We start from the raw sequence: 20,202 nt of genomic DNA, 5'->3' as shown, positions 1-20,202 counted from the left end.
GACGGCTAAATCACAACGAAGAGGGAATTCGAGAGAGGGAGTTTGCTCGTTCCTAGACGCAGCGAAAGTCTTCGAGAACTTTTCGAATAACTCGGCGATCGTTGAAGTTCGATATTTCTTTTTGCACAGATGACTGGTCAATCTTGACGGGATGAGTAAAGTTTCTGAAAACGGTGTGCCTTTTGGGGATTTTTGGGACGGTTAATGAAAGCTCATCTCATTACATACATGTTCTAGAAATTTGCCTTTGATCAGTGGTGAATAATCAGACAACGTTGTTACACGTTGTCAATAAAGTGAATGTGTTGAATGTTATAACGTTTTATTATGTTAACACAACGAGAAAAATAGTGTAGTAAATAAAATTGATAAGTTAAAAATGCATAAAGACAAAAGACACGAGCGTGCGAATGAAATGTGATTTGCGCAAAAAGCTGCAACATAGTTTCAAACAAATATTTTTTATTGAATGTACATATAAATCTCGAATATTTGAACGAATGTTTTGAATTTTTATTTCTCTTTTCTTTCAACATTTTTAGACTTTGTATTATATTCTGTTTTTTATACTCTTATATTGAGTTAAAGATTTTTTCTCAACAATACATTATTTTTATTGGGTTAAAGCTCTTTTCTCAACAATATATCTCTCATGTTTCAACTAATATTTTAAACTCTCTATTTATTGCGGTTGTGGCTCAGAAAAAATAACAAACGTGACTTTTTTCGCTTTTTTCCTATTTTTTATTTTCGCACTGCGTTTTTTATAAAATAAAAAAGAATGGTGATCTCGATTTGAAGTTGATATGACATTCATTATAAAATACCCTCGTTAAGAAAGTACGTAAAATCGATAATATCAAAATTTATTGTTACCTCTTTATTGAGGTACCGATTGATTATTTTGTCAATTTTTTAAATATAAACCGCGCCGTGGTTAAATTTATTTGCAGCGTATGGCTTTCGCCGACGATCAAGTAACGAAAAAAAAAAGAGTCTACGTTCTAATTTCTATTTAAAAAGATCGTGAAAATCTTAAAAGATATTCCTACTTAAGAATATGATATATAATATTGTAGTAAATTTCAAGGAATAAATTGTACAGCTTTTTATGGGAAATTTTACGAAAGCAATTGTTACATCTTCCTTCGTTCTTTTTGTCGGAATGTAATTGCAATAGCGCAAGAAAAGTTGTATCTCTTTTACTCTTTCTTGACATATTATTAAAAACGTTACCAAGTATCTTTTGCATAATCAAAAACTTGTTTATATGTATATTTTGAAACGCTATTTCATAATGCATACTTCTAAATCGAATTTTTCGGTCGCAGTCGCTCACTCGCGTTTCCAATATTCATTCGGTCGTCCTCTTGAAATGCGCATGTTTAAGACAGCCGATCCAATTATTTCGATCGTCTGTCACCGCGGCGATCCACTCGAGGCGAGGAGCGAAAAAGGAGGACGCAAGTAGAATCGTTGACAGGTTCCTTTCGCGCACGCCGACTCAGCGCAATATTTCGCGCCGTGTCGTCGAGGCAGGAGGGCATATCGACATTTCGAGCACAGATCGTAAGTGGCCGCCATTAGAGGGTGTATAAAAAAGGATATAATAATCTGTTTCCCGGTGGGAATAGACGCTTATGTCCCCGCGCATCCTCAGACTCCCCAGAGAAATTATCCTCATCGTTGGATAAGCGCTGCCGCGTTTGGCTTAGCTCTGGCAATTTTTCTCTTATTCCGCATTTTTTAGAACTCTACAAGCGATGCAGCTAATTATTTCAATAGGTCTTTCCCAAGATTTATGTGACAACGATATTAATGTAAGATAGATACATCTCGAGACACGTTAACATAAAAATAATAATCCTAGATTAATTGGTCAGTATTATATATTGTTTCATAAAATAGATACTTTAATCTTTATTCTAAATATACAAAAAAAGAATACAGATTATATGACGTAATTATTTAATAGTAAATTTGCTTGGTATTCATTAAATATTTTGTGTATAGTATTGAAATAATATAAAATTTTTTTCAAAACTATATAATTTTTAAAACAAGATAAAAATACAATTATATATGAATGTGAAAAAGAACTATCTAAGCATGACTGCCATACATAAAACCTAATTCTTTTACATCCATCACATGCTTTTAACATTTTTCACGATATTGTATTCACTTTTATTTAAACGTCGAGATCTCTTACATATTGAAATGTTCCTAAGTTAGCTTATATATATGTATGACAGTTTTTTATTAATATATATATATAATAAACTATATATACTTTAATACATAATCTCTGTATTTTTTGCGCCTTGTTTGTTATTAATAATTCTCATTACATTATCTTATTATAACATTCCAGATATGATAAAATTTTGTAAATATTGTGGATTATTTATTCCACTATATATTCCGAGTCGTAATGAGAAATTGCATCGCGTGTATTCCACATGTGACATTTGCTCACTCTCTAGAAACACAATCCTCCTCGGTATCCCTTAAATAACGTACATAAAGTTTAACAACGCCGATTCCCTAGCTGTACAGTAATCTACGAATAGTGCGCAATATTCGCATCGTAAGATCATAAATGGCATCTCGCTCTTTCACTTTGATTGATGCTCACGGATTGTCCAAGTTGTAACACCTTATGAAACGCAACTCGACGCGATAGTGCGTCGCACTTTATGGCTTCTCGCCATGTCAATTTTCATAAGAGGTGCTACTCTCGTGTATCGTCCGTGAAATTGCGAAGTGCAAGTAGAACGCTTGAAATGCTATTTTAATTAAAACCGCCGTTTCAAACGACTCCCATGAAAGTCCGTTCCCGCTGCACGCGAAGTGTTAATAATTTGAGCTGCAACGAGTCGCGCCGCAAACCGCGAGAAATACTCTACTTATTATTCTCAGCTCACAAGCAGCAGCGCGCATACTACAATTTAACTACCTCTTTAACTATCTTTCGCTGCGAAACGCTTTCAAATAATTTAAAAAAAAAAGAAACGCACGATTTTTCCATCAACACATTTGCCAAGTTCGTCAAATCACGATTATCGTCGAAATATCGATAAATTGCTTAATGTTTGTGAAATAGTCAAATTTCTGTTATGTTATTCGTGCAAGTGATTCTGTTATTACACGGTAATGTTTCTTCTTGCACAACGTGATATATCGCAAAGAGATACTACACTCGGATATGATAATGATGATGTATTAACGTAACATAGCTTAACTTCGAGCTATTGTACGGTATATTCACAGTGTGTTGTTGTCCCAGGATAGTCGTCCGGTGTGTTGTCCCTTAGGATGCAAAATCTGCTTACATGAGAACATTGGTCTTCCTCGAGTTACTGCCGACACGGCTTCAATTAAACTCGGTTTCTTGCTTGTCTCTGAATTAATTACTGCTAACATTTGAACGAAACGCATGATGAAGCACGTTTCTTTGCCAGAAGTTATTCTAAGCTGTTTTTAAAGAGATTTTAATTTTATGATTACATTATGTCTATTATATTTTCAAATGGCATGTTACTATATATTCTTATTGTTAGACAAAAGAAATATTTATTAAAATGGAAAATAAAAATGTTTGTATTAACTATTTTTGTCTTATTTTATTCTATTTTTGAATAAACAATTAAAATATAAAATGTTATTTTTTGCATATTAATTAAAAATGTAAAACTGGTAATAATAATAATAATAATAATTTATGTATAATTTTATTTTTATATTTCTACAGAAAGTTTTAAACAATAAAATTAAATTAACCAAAATTGCGTTCAGAGGTGTACGATTCGTCATTACTGTTTGTAAAACATGTAGTTTCTATATATAAATAGGAATCAATATATGCGAACATATTGCATACTCGAGCGTATCAATCAGCGAATCTTGATTACATATGCAAAATTTATTTTGACGAATTATCTGGATATCTGTCCTTATCCGAAGGGATGCCATTATGTCGCTATTCGTCTCCGCGCTGAAATCACGAGAGTCAAAGTTCTCGACGGTAGCTTGCAACGGTATCCGCGCCTCTCCGGAAGACCCGCAAGTCGAATACTTTGATCATACTTAGACGCTCGAGAGAGTATTGATTTCGTCGGATAGTGCGATTCACGGGTTTCCGACCTTATATGTAATTTGTGTGGACGATTCTCTCGCGATAACGTAATCGCGAACGATTCTCGACTTCGCTTTAGAAACATTAACTCGGTACATATTTTGTATATTATTGATACATCTTTGGTGATTGAGTGACTTATTTTCGTCTTCAGGATTGGTGAAACTACGGCAGCTGGTGAAGTCACCGAAGATCCGTGACATCGAGATCAATCTCAGGCAGGCTGATCCAAATTCGTACAGGCAGGTCCTCTCCGAGATGAAGAGCAAGGAAATTCAGAATCTCATCGTGGACACAAAACCCGAGCACATGCATCATTTTTTACGAATGGTAAATCACTCTACACTCATTACACGTTCGAAAAAACGTTAAAAATTGAATTATAAATTATAAAATTATAAAAAAATGACAGCAGATTATTACTTTTATTTTATTATTACTTTTTCTTGAGTTAATATTTTTTATAGATTTTATCAAAGTACGTAAGAGACGTTTTTTAAGAAATAAAAAGAATCATTTGTGTATCGCGAATTGTAAACTTGTCTGCGATAAAAAATTGAGAGTACTACTGTTTCGAGAGATTAAAATTTACTAGAGAGAGAGAGAGAGAGATAGAGAAAGAGAGCTCGTATTTTATATATTCTATTTCGTGTGGAAGTGGCTGACCATATCGTTTCGCATACATTGCAGATCCTGCAGCTGCAGATGAATGATTACAAGTACCACTACCTCTTCACGACTTTCGTAAGTACCCTAGGGATATTGAAACGCATAGTGAAAGATCCACTCGGTTCACGATTCGATTCACCCGTTCCGTTTTTCCGTAGGATATCGAAACCTTCGACCTCGAGGACTTCAAGTACAATTTTGTCAATATCACTGCCTTTCGTTTGGTCGACGCGGACGATCTCGGCGTACGTAGTATCCTGAGGGACATGGAGCGCTATCAGCCAGCGGGGAACACGATTCTCAATAAATCGAGAATCATTCAGGTAAGCTCTCTATGTTTATAGAAATGTGCGCGCTGTGAGATACGTCGAAAAAAAAGAGGAAAAATGGCGAATCTCGATTTAAGAATTGAGAGTCCAGACATAATTTATTGCGTCTTGTGGAATGTCTATTTTGTGATTTAACGCTTCTCTGACGTCTTTATATACACAGCACAATTTTATCAGAAAATATATATATCTTGTGTTTGAAAAAAAAAAAAATAAATTCTCATACCGCCCTTTTCAGAGAAATAGATGTTTATTCAAAATGCGAAAATTGCCATTACTTTCCGTATCGTATTCATAAATTATAACATGTATAAATAGTGATATCGCGCACTTTCATTTCGCGATAACATCTCATCGGCTATAATTTCTCGCGAGACGGCAGGCAAAATGATATCGCGCCTTTGAAAGATTGGCATGATCTCGATGAAATGTGTAACAATTTATTGTCGCGTTACGTATCTGTTACGGCATCCGTTATGTCGATACGTCAACGCTACCGGATGCTTTATGGAGCCATAAAATCGGTTAAAAGCTATTCGAAGTAACGTACATGTTTACGCGTTACGGATAGAATTACATTGCTACCAAAGTAACACCATTACTTTTGTCTTGAAACAGCAATAAAGTATACAGAAAACCATGAAGCGCGAAAGATCCTTTTCCTTCCGTTATACGTAACAAGCTTGTAATATTGCCGTGAATGTCGAAATAAACTGTCGAACGAAGGCAAAAACGAATGATAAAATAAACTCGCAGAATTGTTCCAATTTTATTATTATCTCCGATTTATCAATAGAGAGTGCACTCTATCGTAGAATCTCTCTCGCAAAGTATTCAGATATTGCGATATTGGAAAATGGAAACTCAGCGTTTGTCTTTGTACTTTTATACAGAGACACAATTTCTCTAGTCGATTCGATTATATTGAATTATGATGTATGAGTTTCTTGTAATGCATATGAAAAAAGAAATTGCATTTGCATTTAAATTGTATAACATTTTATCCAAAGGTCATTGTTGCAAATTTCACTAATGGAATATGTACGCAATATGCCGGGATAATATGAGATATACATTTATATGTCCGTTCAAATGACATTTTCTTCATCATAAAATATCGTGTTAATACAAAATCTGCAAGACGTTATTCGTTAGAAATAATTATCTGCATAACGTATGAGAAATGAAAACGAATGAGAGACATATGTTTCTCTTATAATATTTTTAGGAAAATTAAATTATCGCGATGTTTCTGTCACTTATAGCTGATAATAATGACGTCGATCGGAAAAGAAGCTCGAAAGAAAGACGCAAATCTTTTGCCTGATGACGTATAACAAAATTACGTGGCAACATCCGCTATATATGTAAAAATCCGCAAACAACGTCCGTTCGGGAACAACGCAATGCATTCACGACGCGTGAAGCTTCATGCTTTTTTTCTAATTTAGATGTAGATCAGAATGTCGTCGCGACAACGACTTCGTGAAACTCCACCGGTGCTGTCGTCGCGACGACGACGTACCTTAATCGCGTTTCGTATCACGCATATGCGTGCAGGGGCAAATGCATTAAATGGTGTGTCAATGAAGCACCGTATGAACGCGGGAAGAAATCACACGATTTCATTCAGTTTCCGCAACTCATCGGAATTTTACGAACTTACAATTTTTTAAATTTTAACTTTCTTTGCATTAATTAGTGGAATATCTCTATAAGCCTTTGAATTTTCAAATATATAGGTCATCTGAGTTGTTATATTTAACTTTGAGCTGTTGTATCTGCGCTTTCTTGAGAGACTCTTGGATCTTCAGTTTCTTAGGTCCCTCGATCTCATCTACTTGAATTCTCAAGTTTTGAGATCTAAGAGTCCTTCTTTTGTTCTTGAACTTCTAAGTTTCTTTCGTTTAATACATATTGCACAGATACAAAAATAGAGACCTTTGTCTAACTATAATACTAATAGTGATAATATTTATTATAGCGATAGTTAATGTCTTATAAAAAATTTTGGCGAAAATATCAAAATCGAACTATATCGAATTATATTCTCGCATAACATAATGTGTTTCATGAAATACGGAATAAGTTCATGCGATTATAATATACGCAAATCTCTTTATTTGCTCTGTCCGCGGCGTGGTTGCTTGAATGCAAATAATCCTTTTCCTGCATTGAAACCCGAATAAATAAATCGATTTTCCAGGCGCGTGATCTCGCGCTGGATTTCCACAAACATGTGGACGATTCGCATCACAGAATTGCGCGAGCATATTCGTCTCTCTACAAACGTCGAATTCTCTCTTCGATTTACAAGCAAAATATGCGATGTTTATGATAAGTGAAAGAGACGTTTCGCGCGAGAAATACGCGAAAAACATTTGCGCGAAAAGTCTCTTCGAAATTGCCGCTAATAATTCAAATTGAGCAATATTATTCCAGGAATATTCGCGTTATACTTCAGGCGCTTTTTATGGTTATTATTATTTTTCGCACCCTCCAATCTCATTCGCCCAGAGGACCGCCATTTCGGGAACTCTGAAGGGTTATTTGCATGTATAACAAAACCAAGGGGATTCAGTCGGGTTGGAGAGAAAAGCGCGAACCTTCGTCCGAACAATCATCCGGGAGTATAAAGTAACATTTTCTTGGAAATGCATATTTACCGTTTTCGGAAAAATATGCATTCCTAAGGAAATTTCGCTATTTCGCTATCTCAGTCTGTAATAGAAAGGACGAAGGAGAATGATGTTTTATTCAGTGAGCATTTCGTATCGTTTGAAGTCATACTAACGTCACGTTTAAATCTGAAATATTTTAGACCTATCAATTTATTTTATCCTTGTAAATATGTATGTGTTTCAGCTTAAAAAGATAATTTATTCTTTTTCAATTTTTTATAACTCTTAATAAACTTAATTCGCGCTACTTAGTTGTACGTCCGCGAAGAAAAGAAGAAAATAGAAATTATACAGGTTCGAATAAATCTCTCAATGTTTTATTCTTCGGATAATCGAAATATTCTCTCTCGTTCGTCGCGTCTATGGTCGAGAGGGCGAATTGTAAATAAACAATCTGAATTTCCAGATGCGATACTGAGATTAAAAAACTTGGTCGCATTTACAATTCATGAGAAAATACCCAGGTTCAGGTCCATGAGAAAAAGAGTTCTCTAATTACTTCCGCTACAGCCGTTAAACTTCCGAGGTAGCATAATGCAAAGGCCTTAATATTCGGCTGTAATATGTACTTATTGTGTCAGAAACTGGCTGCGAGATTCAATTAATTACTTAAATGTTTTATTAATAATATAATTCTTGTTTTAATCTGGATAAATAATAATCCTATATTTTACCGTTGCATAGATGCATAAAATATTAAAAATTTTTTACCAAAATACAATCTTTTTTGTCGATTCTGGGACACTCAAATTCAAAATTATTATTTTCTCGTGGAGTTTCCCGCGTTTATTGCTTTGTCGGAATTTCGGACATTAGGCAGCGCGGTTACAAGTAATTTAAGGACATTTTAATTGCTCGCAAAAATATTACGTGATGATATTGGCGAATATCAACAACTCGAGTTAACGTCTTTACAGTTGTTGCCCGGGAATATTGCCAGAAATAAGGAAGAGAAAGATTTAAGATGTGCCTGTGAAAAATTTGAAACCGAAAGAAGAGCCAAAATTCGGAATATATGTTGCTATCAGGAAAATATATATTATACACAATATATTCTACAACAAAATACAGTTATGTAATTATCGCGCATGTAAAAGTGCGGCGCAAAAATTATAACGTTTACCTCTTTCGCGATTTTATAATCTTACCAAAAGGTTAAAGATGTCAGAAGAAGCAGTCAAAGCAGCTAGTCTCGACCGTTATTACTATTTTATATCTCGTTAGCGAAATGGGCACAGGTACTCATGCTTTCCTATGACTTCCTTTCGCTTTTAAAAGTGATTATCTTTGCGAGGTGTTATCGCGCGGACGGCAAATTCAAGTTTTTCAAGGTCTATCTAATTTAATTTTGCGTGTAAAAATTCAATTATGACGCGCATATATTTTAATCATTCATTTACGCACAGTATATTTTGGCTTTATATAAAACTATTCTTAAATTGTTTTATATATACGATCAATGATTTAAAACATTAAAACAATTAGAAGCATGCGTTAATTCCGAGCGCACTTTGAACCCACGATCGATGCATATCTCGTTCGAGCTTAAGATCTTGTCGACACTCTTCTCGACCGGCGCCCAGATAATAGAGGCCTTCGTTCGAGCGAATTGTCAAACGCCTCTAGATTGTCGAGGACAACCTGTTCGCGTCGTCGAGTCGCAGACTACGTGGTAAAATTACTTACGGCGGCTTTTGTTTCGACACCCCTCGAGGGGATGCATCAACGCTTACCCTCTTCCGCCCCCGTTCGACCGCCGTGTCCTCACGTCAGCAACCACCTTCCTTTTCCGCGCTGCTAAACGACCGAGTTAACTCCGGCAAAGCCGCACAAAAAGCTCGGTCACAATCAACGCTTGGCGGTGGCGGAACGAAAGAAAGGGGAAAAAGAAGGAGGACGCAGTTTAGGCTCTCGAAGACCGGAGAGAGAAAAAGAAGTAGGCGATTCTAGCCAGCAAACAGCCGCCGGGATAAGTAGAGGGCATACCTGGTTAGCCTTTCCCCGACCCTTCTCGCTACGAATTCACCGCGAAAAGCTTCGACGGGGAAAATATAGATGTGGGTGGTTGGTTACTAGAAGAAGCGCTATATATATAGGAGAAGCGCACGATGTAAGTAGACCGAGAGAAAAGCAGACTGTGTTATAAGAAAAAGTGAGAACGCGGATAAGAAGAAGCTTGTTACATCAACGTGGAAACCTCAGATGCATACTGATTGCGCTTACCGGCAGCAGAGCGTTTCCTCTCTGCCTGTTTCTTTTCCTCACTTGCTTCTCTCTCAAGCGGAAGAGAGAGAAGAGAGCGAGGCAACATCCGCGTCGAGGCGAGATGGACTTTTTCAGTCTCTCCTCTTCTATGTGTGGAAAACGAGAAGCGAGGCGAATGCGCGAGGCGAGAGCCGTTGATGTAACGGCGTAATGAGAGGGATCTACGTCAAATAGTGATGAAGAAACCGCCAGCGCTGGTTGGATAACAGCCTGCCTAATTGCGCGATTCCGTAAACTCCAACGACTTTCCTGAATAAAAAAGATTGTATGTTTTAGGGACGTTAATATAATGCCGTTCTGCGAACTTGAATTTTGTTAAAGTTGTTCACTCTCGAACAATTCTCGCGTTTTAGGATACCTTGAGATCCTAAGATATTCCTAATTTAGTATATTTTTGGTAGGATTCTTTAATGAACTGCCAATAATTAATTACTATATCTTGAATAAATTGCTTGTTTTTTTAATATAATAAATGGATTTAAACTTTAATGGATTTAGAGATCATAATTTATGCCATCGAAGAATATATTTTAATTTATAATCTATTTAACAATAAATTAAATAAATGCAATACGATCTGACTATTTCACAGTATAACACTAATTAATTAACTTTCTACGTTATCAATCGTTACGCTTAAAATACAAAGATTTGTGCCGCGAAGAGAGAGAGAATTAATTACAATGAATAAAAAATCCTCCCTTACTCTGGAGGAAACGGAAAAGCTGTACATTTGTAAGCTGTCCCAGAATGTGTATTTAACCGGTGGTCCCATTAATTACGAATTTTCGCTTAATGCGTGGATTAATGAGAAAGGGAAGGAACAGCCGTAGCGTCAAGATTTCTGTCTCATATTTCTCCTAACTCTTCTCCGATCCGCTTGGCCAATGAATCACTGAATTCTCTGCACCGCGGTGGATAACCTTTGCTGTTGGCGCCATAAATCATGCTATCTCGCGCACTCGAAAGGTTTTATTATTTTATTTGCCGACCGGAGTGTGTAGTCACACACCGGGAAGGTAAGTTCCGACCGTGGCGACTGTGGTGGTTGGCCAAAAATATGGCTGGCATGACATTGGCCTGAGCTGGAATCTTTTCGCGAAAAATCTGCACCGTCTGGCCAAAAAACTGACGTGCGTTTCGCTTACTGTGAATGTCAGTTTTATATGTGTCACTTGCGCAATTTTTTCAATTTATTAAATTTTATTTATTAAATTTATTTATTTATTGAAAATTATATAACTAGGTTGGAATACGTAACAATATGTAATTGGGATATATAATTAGATTTTTTTATTAAAATATGAGAAAATTTTGGAAATGACAAGAGAGGGCATTTGGATTCTGCCAAAAAATAATTTTGTTGCTGCAATAACGTGTATGGGACTACCTACTACTATCGCGGACAAATTGAGTTGCGTTTCAGCAATCGTAAATCATATCCATAGTTTGCTAAACTGTCAATAGCAGGTCGATTGCAAACAACCAATTTACAGCAACCGCTGCGAACGGCTTAACGAATTATTACGAATCATTGCGGAACATTGCTGTGCGCGGTCAATGTTGGAATTTTCTCCACATAAAATACAGATGTTCATTAATGCGCATTACCAGTTCAACTAATTCTTCGCGCTCGACTGGTTGTAATTTATAGTCTCATACTACTTTAATGGGTTAACGACAATCGGACTTCAGTTAGCCAGCAGAATATTTTATCGTCGCGGGCACAATACATACACATATTCTGCGGCTTTCAAAATTTTGCCGGTAATTCGAAATAAAAAAAAATATATTATATTGAAACATAAAACGGAATATATGTATAGAGGAAAGAAATTAAAGAATTTAGGAACACTAAAATATTTAACTGCTTCAAAATTTGAGGATGCTAAAATCCAATGAGACACATTTCAAATGCAAATATTTATATATATATATATTTCTCGTCTCTATAATCGCTAAAATCATTACAGCGGAACATCAAGGATGCATGTGAAATTATATTAGAACACTGCAATTTTAGAGGTTTAAATATTGACAAGACTTTTAATAGGATAATAACTTCTCTGTAATTTTATACACGTCGACGAGTGTGATACATGGTAGATTGCAATAAATTATTCGCATTAAAATCTTAATCGAGACACGTTAGAGCTTACTTTAAGGAAAGATCGTAAACAGTCTCAGATTTAAACACATCAGATCGTGACTTTTTGTTCGGTGATAAATAGGATAAGAGCCATAACCGTTTTTCTTCCTGTTATCCGACTGCGAGAACGGCGTTTGTACGCGAAAGATTGGTTAAGCCAGTGACTTCGTAAAGAAATTTCTATTTACCAAACGTAACATTTTTGCCGGCGGAATGGAAGAAACACGTTCATAGGATCTTGCGACATAAAGCAAGATTTGTTTCAGAATTCGCTAGTCCGCGCGAATAGTATTTATTTCAATTACGTCACGCTAAAGGGAGAAATATCGATCTTCATAATAGCGAGAATTTTTCGGTCTTCCGTAAATGGACACTTACTTACTATTCGAAGGCAAAATTTACGAGGAGTGAAAATATGTGTATCGCGAGAAAAATATATGTGTATATATACGTCGAAAACCCCATTCACGCGGATTTTGCGCTTATGAATTGTCATTAGCCGGCTCAGATGACAGCTTAGATGACAAATTGTCCTTTATGCTTTAATGAAGACACACGGTAGACTGATCTTTAAAACATCGCCATTAATCATAGTAGCGCGATGGCAGAAATATTTCACTTTTGCCAAGTTAATTGTCATCTGCAAGCTATTCAGATCTCTCAACTGCAACGTTCCCGACTTAACTAGCGGGAAAGGTGAAGATCTCGCGTTAGACAGCAAGTAGTTCGAACGAGGCATTTCCATTTCGCTTTAAATGCTAATGAACAGACTGAATCGGACCAAAGTCGTCGGGCTCATAGTTGTCCGTCGCGAAGTTAAATTCGCGTTTCAAGAAAGACGCGAACGAGACTGGACAAATGATAGATCGGATGAATAACGATGGATAACGGATTAGGAGAACCGCGGCAGTTTCGGCTTTTCTGCCGATGTTGGTGCCAGAACTTTTACGAAAGCCACGGGTATCCGACGACTAACCGCTCGATCTATCCGAACTCCGGACAAGGCTTAAATCTGGCGCAGCCGGACCCTTGGCCGGCGTACGCGAGGCTGTATATCAGTTTCTTCATTATTCACGCGAGATTGCCAATTTCCAAGATGTCAAGATGCTCGACCGATGAAGCAATCCGTGCGGTCTCGTACGATCGTTTGTATCGATCGTACGACAGCATTTTGTACGTAACATAACTATATATTATATCTATAAGATAATTACAGGATAGATGACTCAAGATTCGAATTTTTTAAATACGAGATAGATTGCATTCCTACGTTTAATATTTTAAGTATATCGTTTCACAAATATTAAACATGAAAATAAAAATATAAAATTTCCATAGACCTTTGTATCGTTTCTTTTGATAAGAACGGATATCTATATAATTACCTAGTTTTAAAATAATTATTATTTTTAAATAAATAGATTACAGGACAAATTTTGTATGAATGATACAGCGAAATGTACAATTTTATTTAAACGATTTATATTGCTATGTTTGTAGAGATTTCGTACTGATGTTTTATTCCCGTAACGTAATCATGTTAAACTGTACGAATTATTTAACAATTTTGAAAGTCATCTTTTTCTTATGATGACATTATATTACAAAGTACTTTGAATGCAGTTCTCGATCGTGATATAATCGGGGAAGGGAGGAAGGGGGGGGGGGAGGATGAGGGAACATAATTAATTCAGAATTGTAGGTAATGTTAGTATACTTATCTCTTACGCCAAAGTTTAAGCAACGTGTATCGCAGGAATATAATTTTCGAAAACAATTTAATCGAAACTTTAAGTAGTATTACGAGAGATGTTCGTGCATAATATACCACGCTCAGATTATTTCAGCGCGATAAAGCGCAAGAATATTACAAATCTCGTTACGTATCATTATCAGTTATGCTTGTGTAAGTAGTATCCTGTAAAGTAATGCCGACAAATATTTTGCTAGGCATTAGATATATACATGAAAAATGTATAGCTTTAAATTGCCTCAATGTGCATTCGAATTAAACGCAATTAGGCAAAGCCAAGGTACCATTTCTGTCCGTTACCTTAGGTTGAACTCAGTCTAATTAAAAGCACGCTCCAATTAGTCCCCGGATAACTAGAATGTATTCACGGTGCAACAACTATCGCAACTTCCATCCAACTAAGAGATTTCTGATAATACGCGTGAGCTCATCCACCTCGTTTTGGCGTAATAAAGACGTAAATGCTCCGATAGGAAACATAGTGAACTGTGTTTTATTTTAATTAAATTAGACGAACTTCCAACATAAATCAGTCATGTCAGATCAAATCAATGATATAGAATCGTCATCATTATATAAAATAGTAGAAAAATTATCTACTGCTTTATAACTTATGATTACTTACAATAATCAATTACAATTTGTAACTGATTTTATTCGACGCAATATAATATTTCGTAATAAAACATTTATTAAATTTATTATATAAAATCGCTATGAAAAAATTTTCTACTACTTTGGAAATTATTATTTATATTATTATTTATTGTAATTAATATTATTTGACGCAATCATGTAATATAATAAAATATTAAACAGTTTATTTTTATCCAAATTCCTAAAATTGGAATTAGAAAATAATCTATTTTTGATATGCAATAAAATACTATGTAGAGAAACTTTAATAAACTCGCTCATGTTCCTTTACAAATTAAATTAAAATTTGATAATATCGAAATAGGAAATTTACATCCGCTCTGTCAAGTGAAACTGCGTTTAACGTACCACGTGCATTATGAATAAAATTTGGCACGGGTAAAATTTGATCATATCGCGATAATCCGCACAGTTTCGTTCAAAGAGAGTGAAATTAAATGCGCGATAGCGCGATAGAAAAACGCGTTCGATTCAGTTTCTCTTTGTGGGCGAAGCGTTGAATTGTCCGATCTCATAAGGCTCGACGATAAAATATTTTGATATTGTCAGAGCAGCCGCAATCGATACGATCGAGGCGCACCCTCGGTTGTCCCGATCACCGAAACAGAAAAAAAAAGGGAGTGACAACCGCGTCGTCCATCGCTGGCCATTAATTTCTCCTCGTTCCATCCCGAATTCATTCGGCGGACGCATTGGAGCTCGTGCAATTTTTCCGGGACGCGACCACGCACGCACCTGCAGCGCAATTGCATTCCACGACTGTGCGAGTTCGCATTTTGAGCAATATGCGAGTTATAGCTGGCACTGCAGCACCGTTTTGCGAAGCTAGCTCCATTAATACAGATAACAGATATCGATATCAGAAAACAGATGAATGTAATATTCGAATAATTCCATTCTTTAAATCCAAAAGCGAACTCCGATAATATTTTAGTGCATTATAATTAGATTAACAATATATATATGAATATAAAAATATAAAAAAATTAAGAGGCTTATTCTAGGATTAATATTATTAGATCTAAATTACATTGTATGATTTTAAATTATTCCACGTCTAGTAATATCATTAAAAACATTCTTTATGTATCATTAAGTTAAATCATACATATTATGTATAAAGTGAAATTATTTAATCAATATCAAAGTGATATCAAAATAAGAAATTGTTTTCTTCTACCAAACATGAAAGATTCATGATGACTAAACCGACTATTTCGCTATTACTGTGACCTGTGTCCAACGTTGATTTTTACGAATTTTTGTCCCATCAATACCGTACGTCAGGTCTCGTCGATGAACCAAACCGATCACGTGCCGTCGATTAAAACTCGTCCTTTCCGGCCCTACGTGCAATTTTGTTATTCCCATCAAATCGATAGCGATTCAAAATATCCGTACGTATTGTCGCATCGCATACCGGTTATTATTCCGTTCGCGCGTCATTGTACTTCCGGATCGTGTTGTCCGATCGAGAACGAGTGCGACGACTGGGAAAATGTACGTGTAATATAAATTGGCGTAGACATGCGGCAGCAACTGTATGATTTTGTTATCGTTTGCATTTTATATGTTCACCACGACACGGAGCGGAGTACAAATTCAATAACAAGATATTTCACTCGACCCGATTAAATGGCATGACATAAAAGCGCCCGACGCAGGGTCTCGCAAAAATCTTAAAAAAAAAAGCTGGCTGTTTTCAAAAATAAAACGCTTATCTGAATAAAGAAAATGCATTTGCATTTCGCGCGTCATATATATATTTCCATAAATAATTTATCATTATTTACACTGTTATACAAAATTATTATTAGCACGACCAGCCTTATTTTGGTTTCGCAAATGAACACGCAGGCTTTATTCGATCTCTCGCGCATTGTCGCTTCGGTGACAGCCGATCAACAAATGAGCGCGGCGTTTGGAAAAATTCAAAATTCATTCGCTCGTATATAACGATCATTTTACTGACGAGTATTATTCGCATCAATTCTGCGTGCTATTTTTGCATGCAACAACGTCACATGCTCTATAATTAAACACTGCGTATTATTTCGACGCACAAAAACCCTATATTTGCATATCGAATTATGTATAACGAGGGAAGGAAGGAGTAGTAATTTTATCATGCATATATTTGTTACTGCACATTCATAATCGTAGATCGGAATATTTGCGATACGAGACACATGATAATAAATTGAATTGCACAGAGCAATGATCGTTAATTGATTGATACGCGTATAATGATTTCAGTTGCCCGCGAAGTTGTCGATTCGCATTCACATTAAACTACCAAAATTGATATCGCCCAATGTGATATATCATACATTATCGTCCGATATCTTCGTCAATGATATTGATTGTTGAAAGTCAGGCATATATACAACGATAATAATTGATGTTTAATAGAGAGAAATAAGTATCTTTCAGACTATTAACTTCCATCGGGATTGATATTAGCAAGTTAATCTTTTTCTTCATTATTTGTATAATTCCTATTTTTCCCGAATATTTATATCTAGAATAAGAAGCCTATCAAAATTTTATAAAATACAACTGTAAAGTATAATATAAATATCTTAGCTGATGAATTATTCAAGCGCAATTTATTTGCAAAATCGTGAAATGCGGAATTCATGTGGGGAATGTTATATAATAAATAATACCGATAATATATTGTATAGCAAACGTAAAATGTTTTTTTATTATTTATATTTAACTGTTTACCGTAATTTCTCAACGATTTTATTAGCTAAAATTATAAAAATGGAAGGTGAAGCTGAATGCGAGCTTACCGATTTCAATGACCTTAAAATATATGAGGCAAGGATTTACACCGAATGTCTTTCAATAAACATTGGTCGTTCACATCTAGTCTGCAAAGTATAAGCATCAGACGATGAAAGTTCACCTCACATCACCCCGTGCTTTGAATGCGAAACGAAGTTTAAAAATGCACAGTTCTGCACTTCTAAAAATATCTGATCATATATTCCTTTTATCTTCTGCACCAAACGATATGAGATAAACGTCACTTTGAAAAGTAAATGTAAACGCAACTGTACCTTTTCAAACTTCGTTTAATTCGCATCCAAAACACCGGATAGTGCGAAGTGCTTTGGATGCAAACAAAGACTTCGCTTACGTGGAAAATAGAAAAATTATATGTTTTTAGACCTCATTTCGCATTTGAAACACCGGGCTCTGACTAACTTTTCTTGTTTATAACTTTGTAATGAACAATTAGCGGCAACTACAACTTTTCAAACATTGCTCTGGCTTTGATTACATATTTTAATTGAAATCAATGAGAGCCTAATATTTAGTTTTAACAAATAGGATACTAGTAACGAAATAAATATAAAATTATGTTTTTCGGGAATGATGAAAAGTATATTTATTGAGACATAAAAAATTAATTAGATAGAAAGAAGGAGCATAACCGCTCGCGGTTGTAGAGAGCGTAAACTATCCCAGACAGATTTCAAGTTTGCCGAGACGAGATTCTTGCCTACAAGTAGTTTGCCGGAGCTTTATTGTTTGCCTCGGGCAGGAGTAAGACAGGCAGGATGTGTTCGTGTCGCCCACTCTCCGTCCGTCCGAATCACACTTGCTTCATCCCTCATGTCACACTCGCGCATTTGCGTGTATCTTGCCGCATATAAATTACGTTAGCGCCAGTTTATCAACTTTCGCAAACTTTCCAACGAATTCTCGTTTCGGATTATTACTGCCCCGCACACATCACCGGGGGGGTTTTAACGTAATTGTGAAACCGCAATGCGCTTGTTTGTCCCGATAATTTATAAATTAATATCGAACGAAATTTTACACGTAACATTTAACAAATTCTCTCGCGATAATAGGTAAAACTTTGAGAAATTATTGCAAATTTTCTCATTCAATTATTAAGATAATTAATAGAGAGAATCATATGCAATTTATATGTATAATCGTATAAAAATATTTAGGATATAATATGCAACATTTCGAAATGATCGTGTGTCATCAATATTCTGCTTAAACTTTAAAAATAGGTATAAAAGCCCCAAGATTTCGAAAATTATTTCTAAATCATTTCTTTTCTATTCTTATATCCTCTTCTGATGAAATTGAATAATATTCTGAGAGAGAAGAAGTCACTGTGCGCACAGCCAAATATAATCTTGACATTATGTAAATAAAATCGCAAGCTTTCAGTTTCCTATCAGGTTAAGAACCTAGTCCTAACTCCCTGGAGATGCCACGCGAAAGAGCTTTATCATGTATAGATAGAAGAGCTTTTCTTCATATCCAAAGTCACATTACGGAGAGATATAGGTGCTCGTGATCGTAATGCCGCTTTAGCTTCACTTTTTATCCCTAAAAACGTTATGACAATATATAAATTAATAAGCATATTATTCTCTTAGAGATCGCTCGCGTCGTGACAAATGTATATTATCAGCGTTTATCTCGAGAAGTGCCCGGCCGCTGATAGAGAATATTGAGAGAGAAAAAACGAGCTACAGAGAGAGAGAGAGAGAGAGAGAGAGGGGGGGATATTGAAGTCGGTTAAAACCGCGTCGGAAAAGTTGATTAGTCGCACTAACGAAATTCACGCGTTGTCAACGGAAACGCAATATTGAATCAGCGGAAAGGTGCGGGGACACGTCGCACACTTTAGCCCCAGGGCAAACATTAAAGCTCCACAAACTACTCGCAACGGAACGAGAGTAGCAACGAGGAGAGAGAGACGCTCTAGACTAAGCGCGGAGTCCGCTCGTTTCCTGGATGCTTCCGCGTGTTTGTCCGCCTCAAATACGTGCCTTCTAACAGACGCGGCTGCGAAGAAGACGCCGAGGGGACGGATAGGAAGGAAATGAAGACGGGAAGCGGCCGCGCAAAACGGAACGGTCGCGTTGCGCTCCGTTTCGGGACTTTAAGATACGAGCGAAATCAATTCGCGACGTGATGACCGTCTCTCGCGTCGATCGCGCATTCCGAGGAAAACATCCTCTAAAAATATACCTCGGAAGATAATCCGCTGTCCGCGTATAATGGTTTCGTTGCACTCCTAAGATCTTTCTTCGTCTGTCTTACAATAAGTATCGTTAGCGATTCTTTAAGAGATTCTGCAAGTCGGTGATCGATAAACACGTCAATTCTGCTTAGGTATTTGAATAATTTTTTTGCGAATTAGCAGTTCAAATGCGAATGTTTTAATTATATTGATTTCCATCGACATCAGTTTACTCGTTTATTTATTTTAAGCAAATATTTAATATGTTATTTGCATAATGTGAAATAAAATGTGATCCTTTATTACTATACATTAATTTAATATCTCTAGCGAAGATTAATACCAATATTTACATAAATACACTTTATGGATTTATAGAAATATAATATTTGTCGATATATTATAAAATCATCAAAATCATTTAAAAAAAAAATATAATATATCTATATATAACGAAATTATATTATTATTAATATATTAAATATTATTAACATAATAATTATCGTCTTTTTTTATTTTTACGTCAAATAATTTGCTTACAAAATAAAATATTCGA

General features: G+C 35.7%; 1 protein-coding gene across 1 annotated transcript in view; it reads left to right on the top strand.

Annotated features, from left to right (window-relative positions):
• LOC115236686 (glutamate receptor ionotropic, kainate 2-like) overlaps positions 1-20,202 on the top strand; it is a 126,162-nt gene that overhangs the window by 62,252 nt on the left and 43,708 nt on the right. The window contains 3 exon segments of the mRNA XM_029809293.1: positions 4,293-4,468; positions 4,829-4,882; positions 4,966-5,130. Coding sequence (XP_029665153.1) covers positions 4,293-4,468; positions 4,829-4,882; positions 4,966-5,130 — 395 coding nt within the window.

Source organism: Formica exsecta, unplaced genomic scaffold (genome assembly GCF_003651465.1).
Source record: "Formica exsecta isolate Colony F162 unplaced genomic scaffold, ASM365146v1 scaffold111, whole genome shotgun sequence".
Lineage (NCBI taxonomy): Eukaryota > Metazoa > Arthropoda > Insecta > Hymenoptera > Formicidae > Formica > Formica exsecta.
Note: the sequence above shows the minus strand (reverse complement) of the source record. Positions and strands in the feature narration are given on the sequence as shown.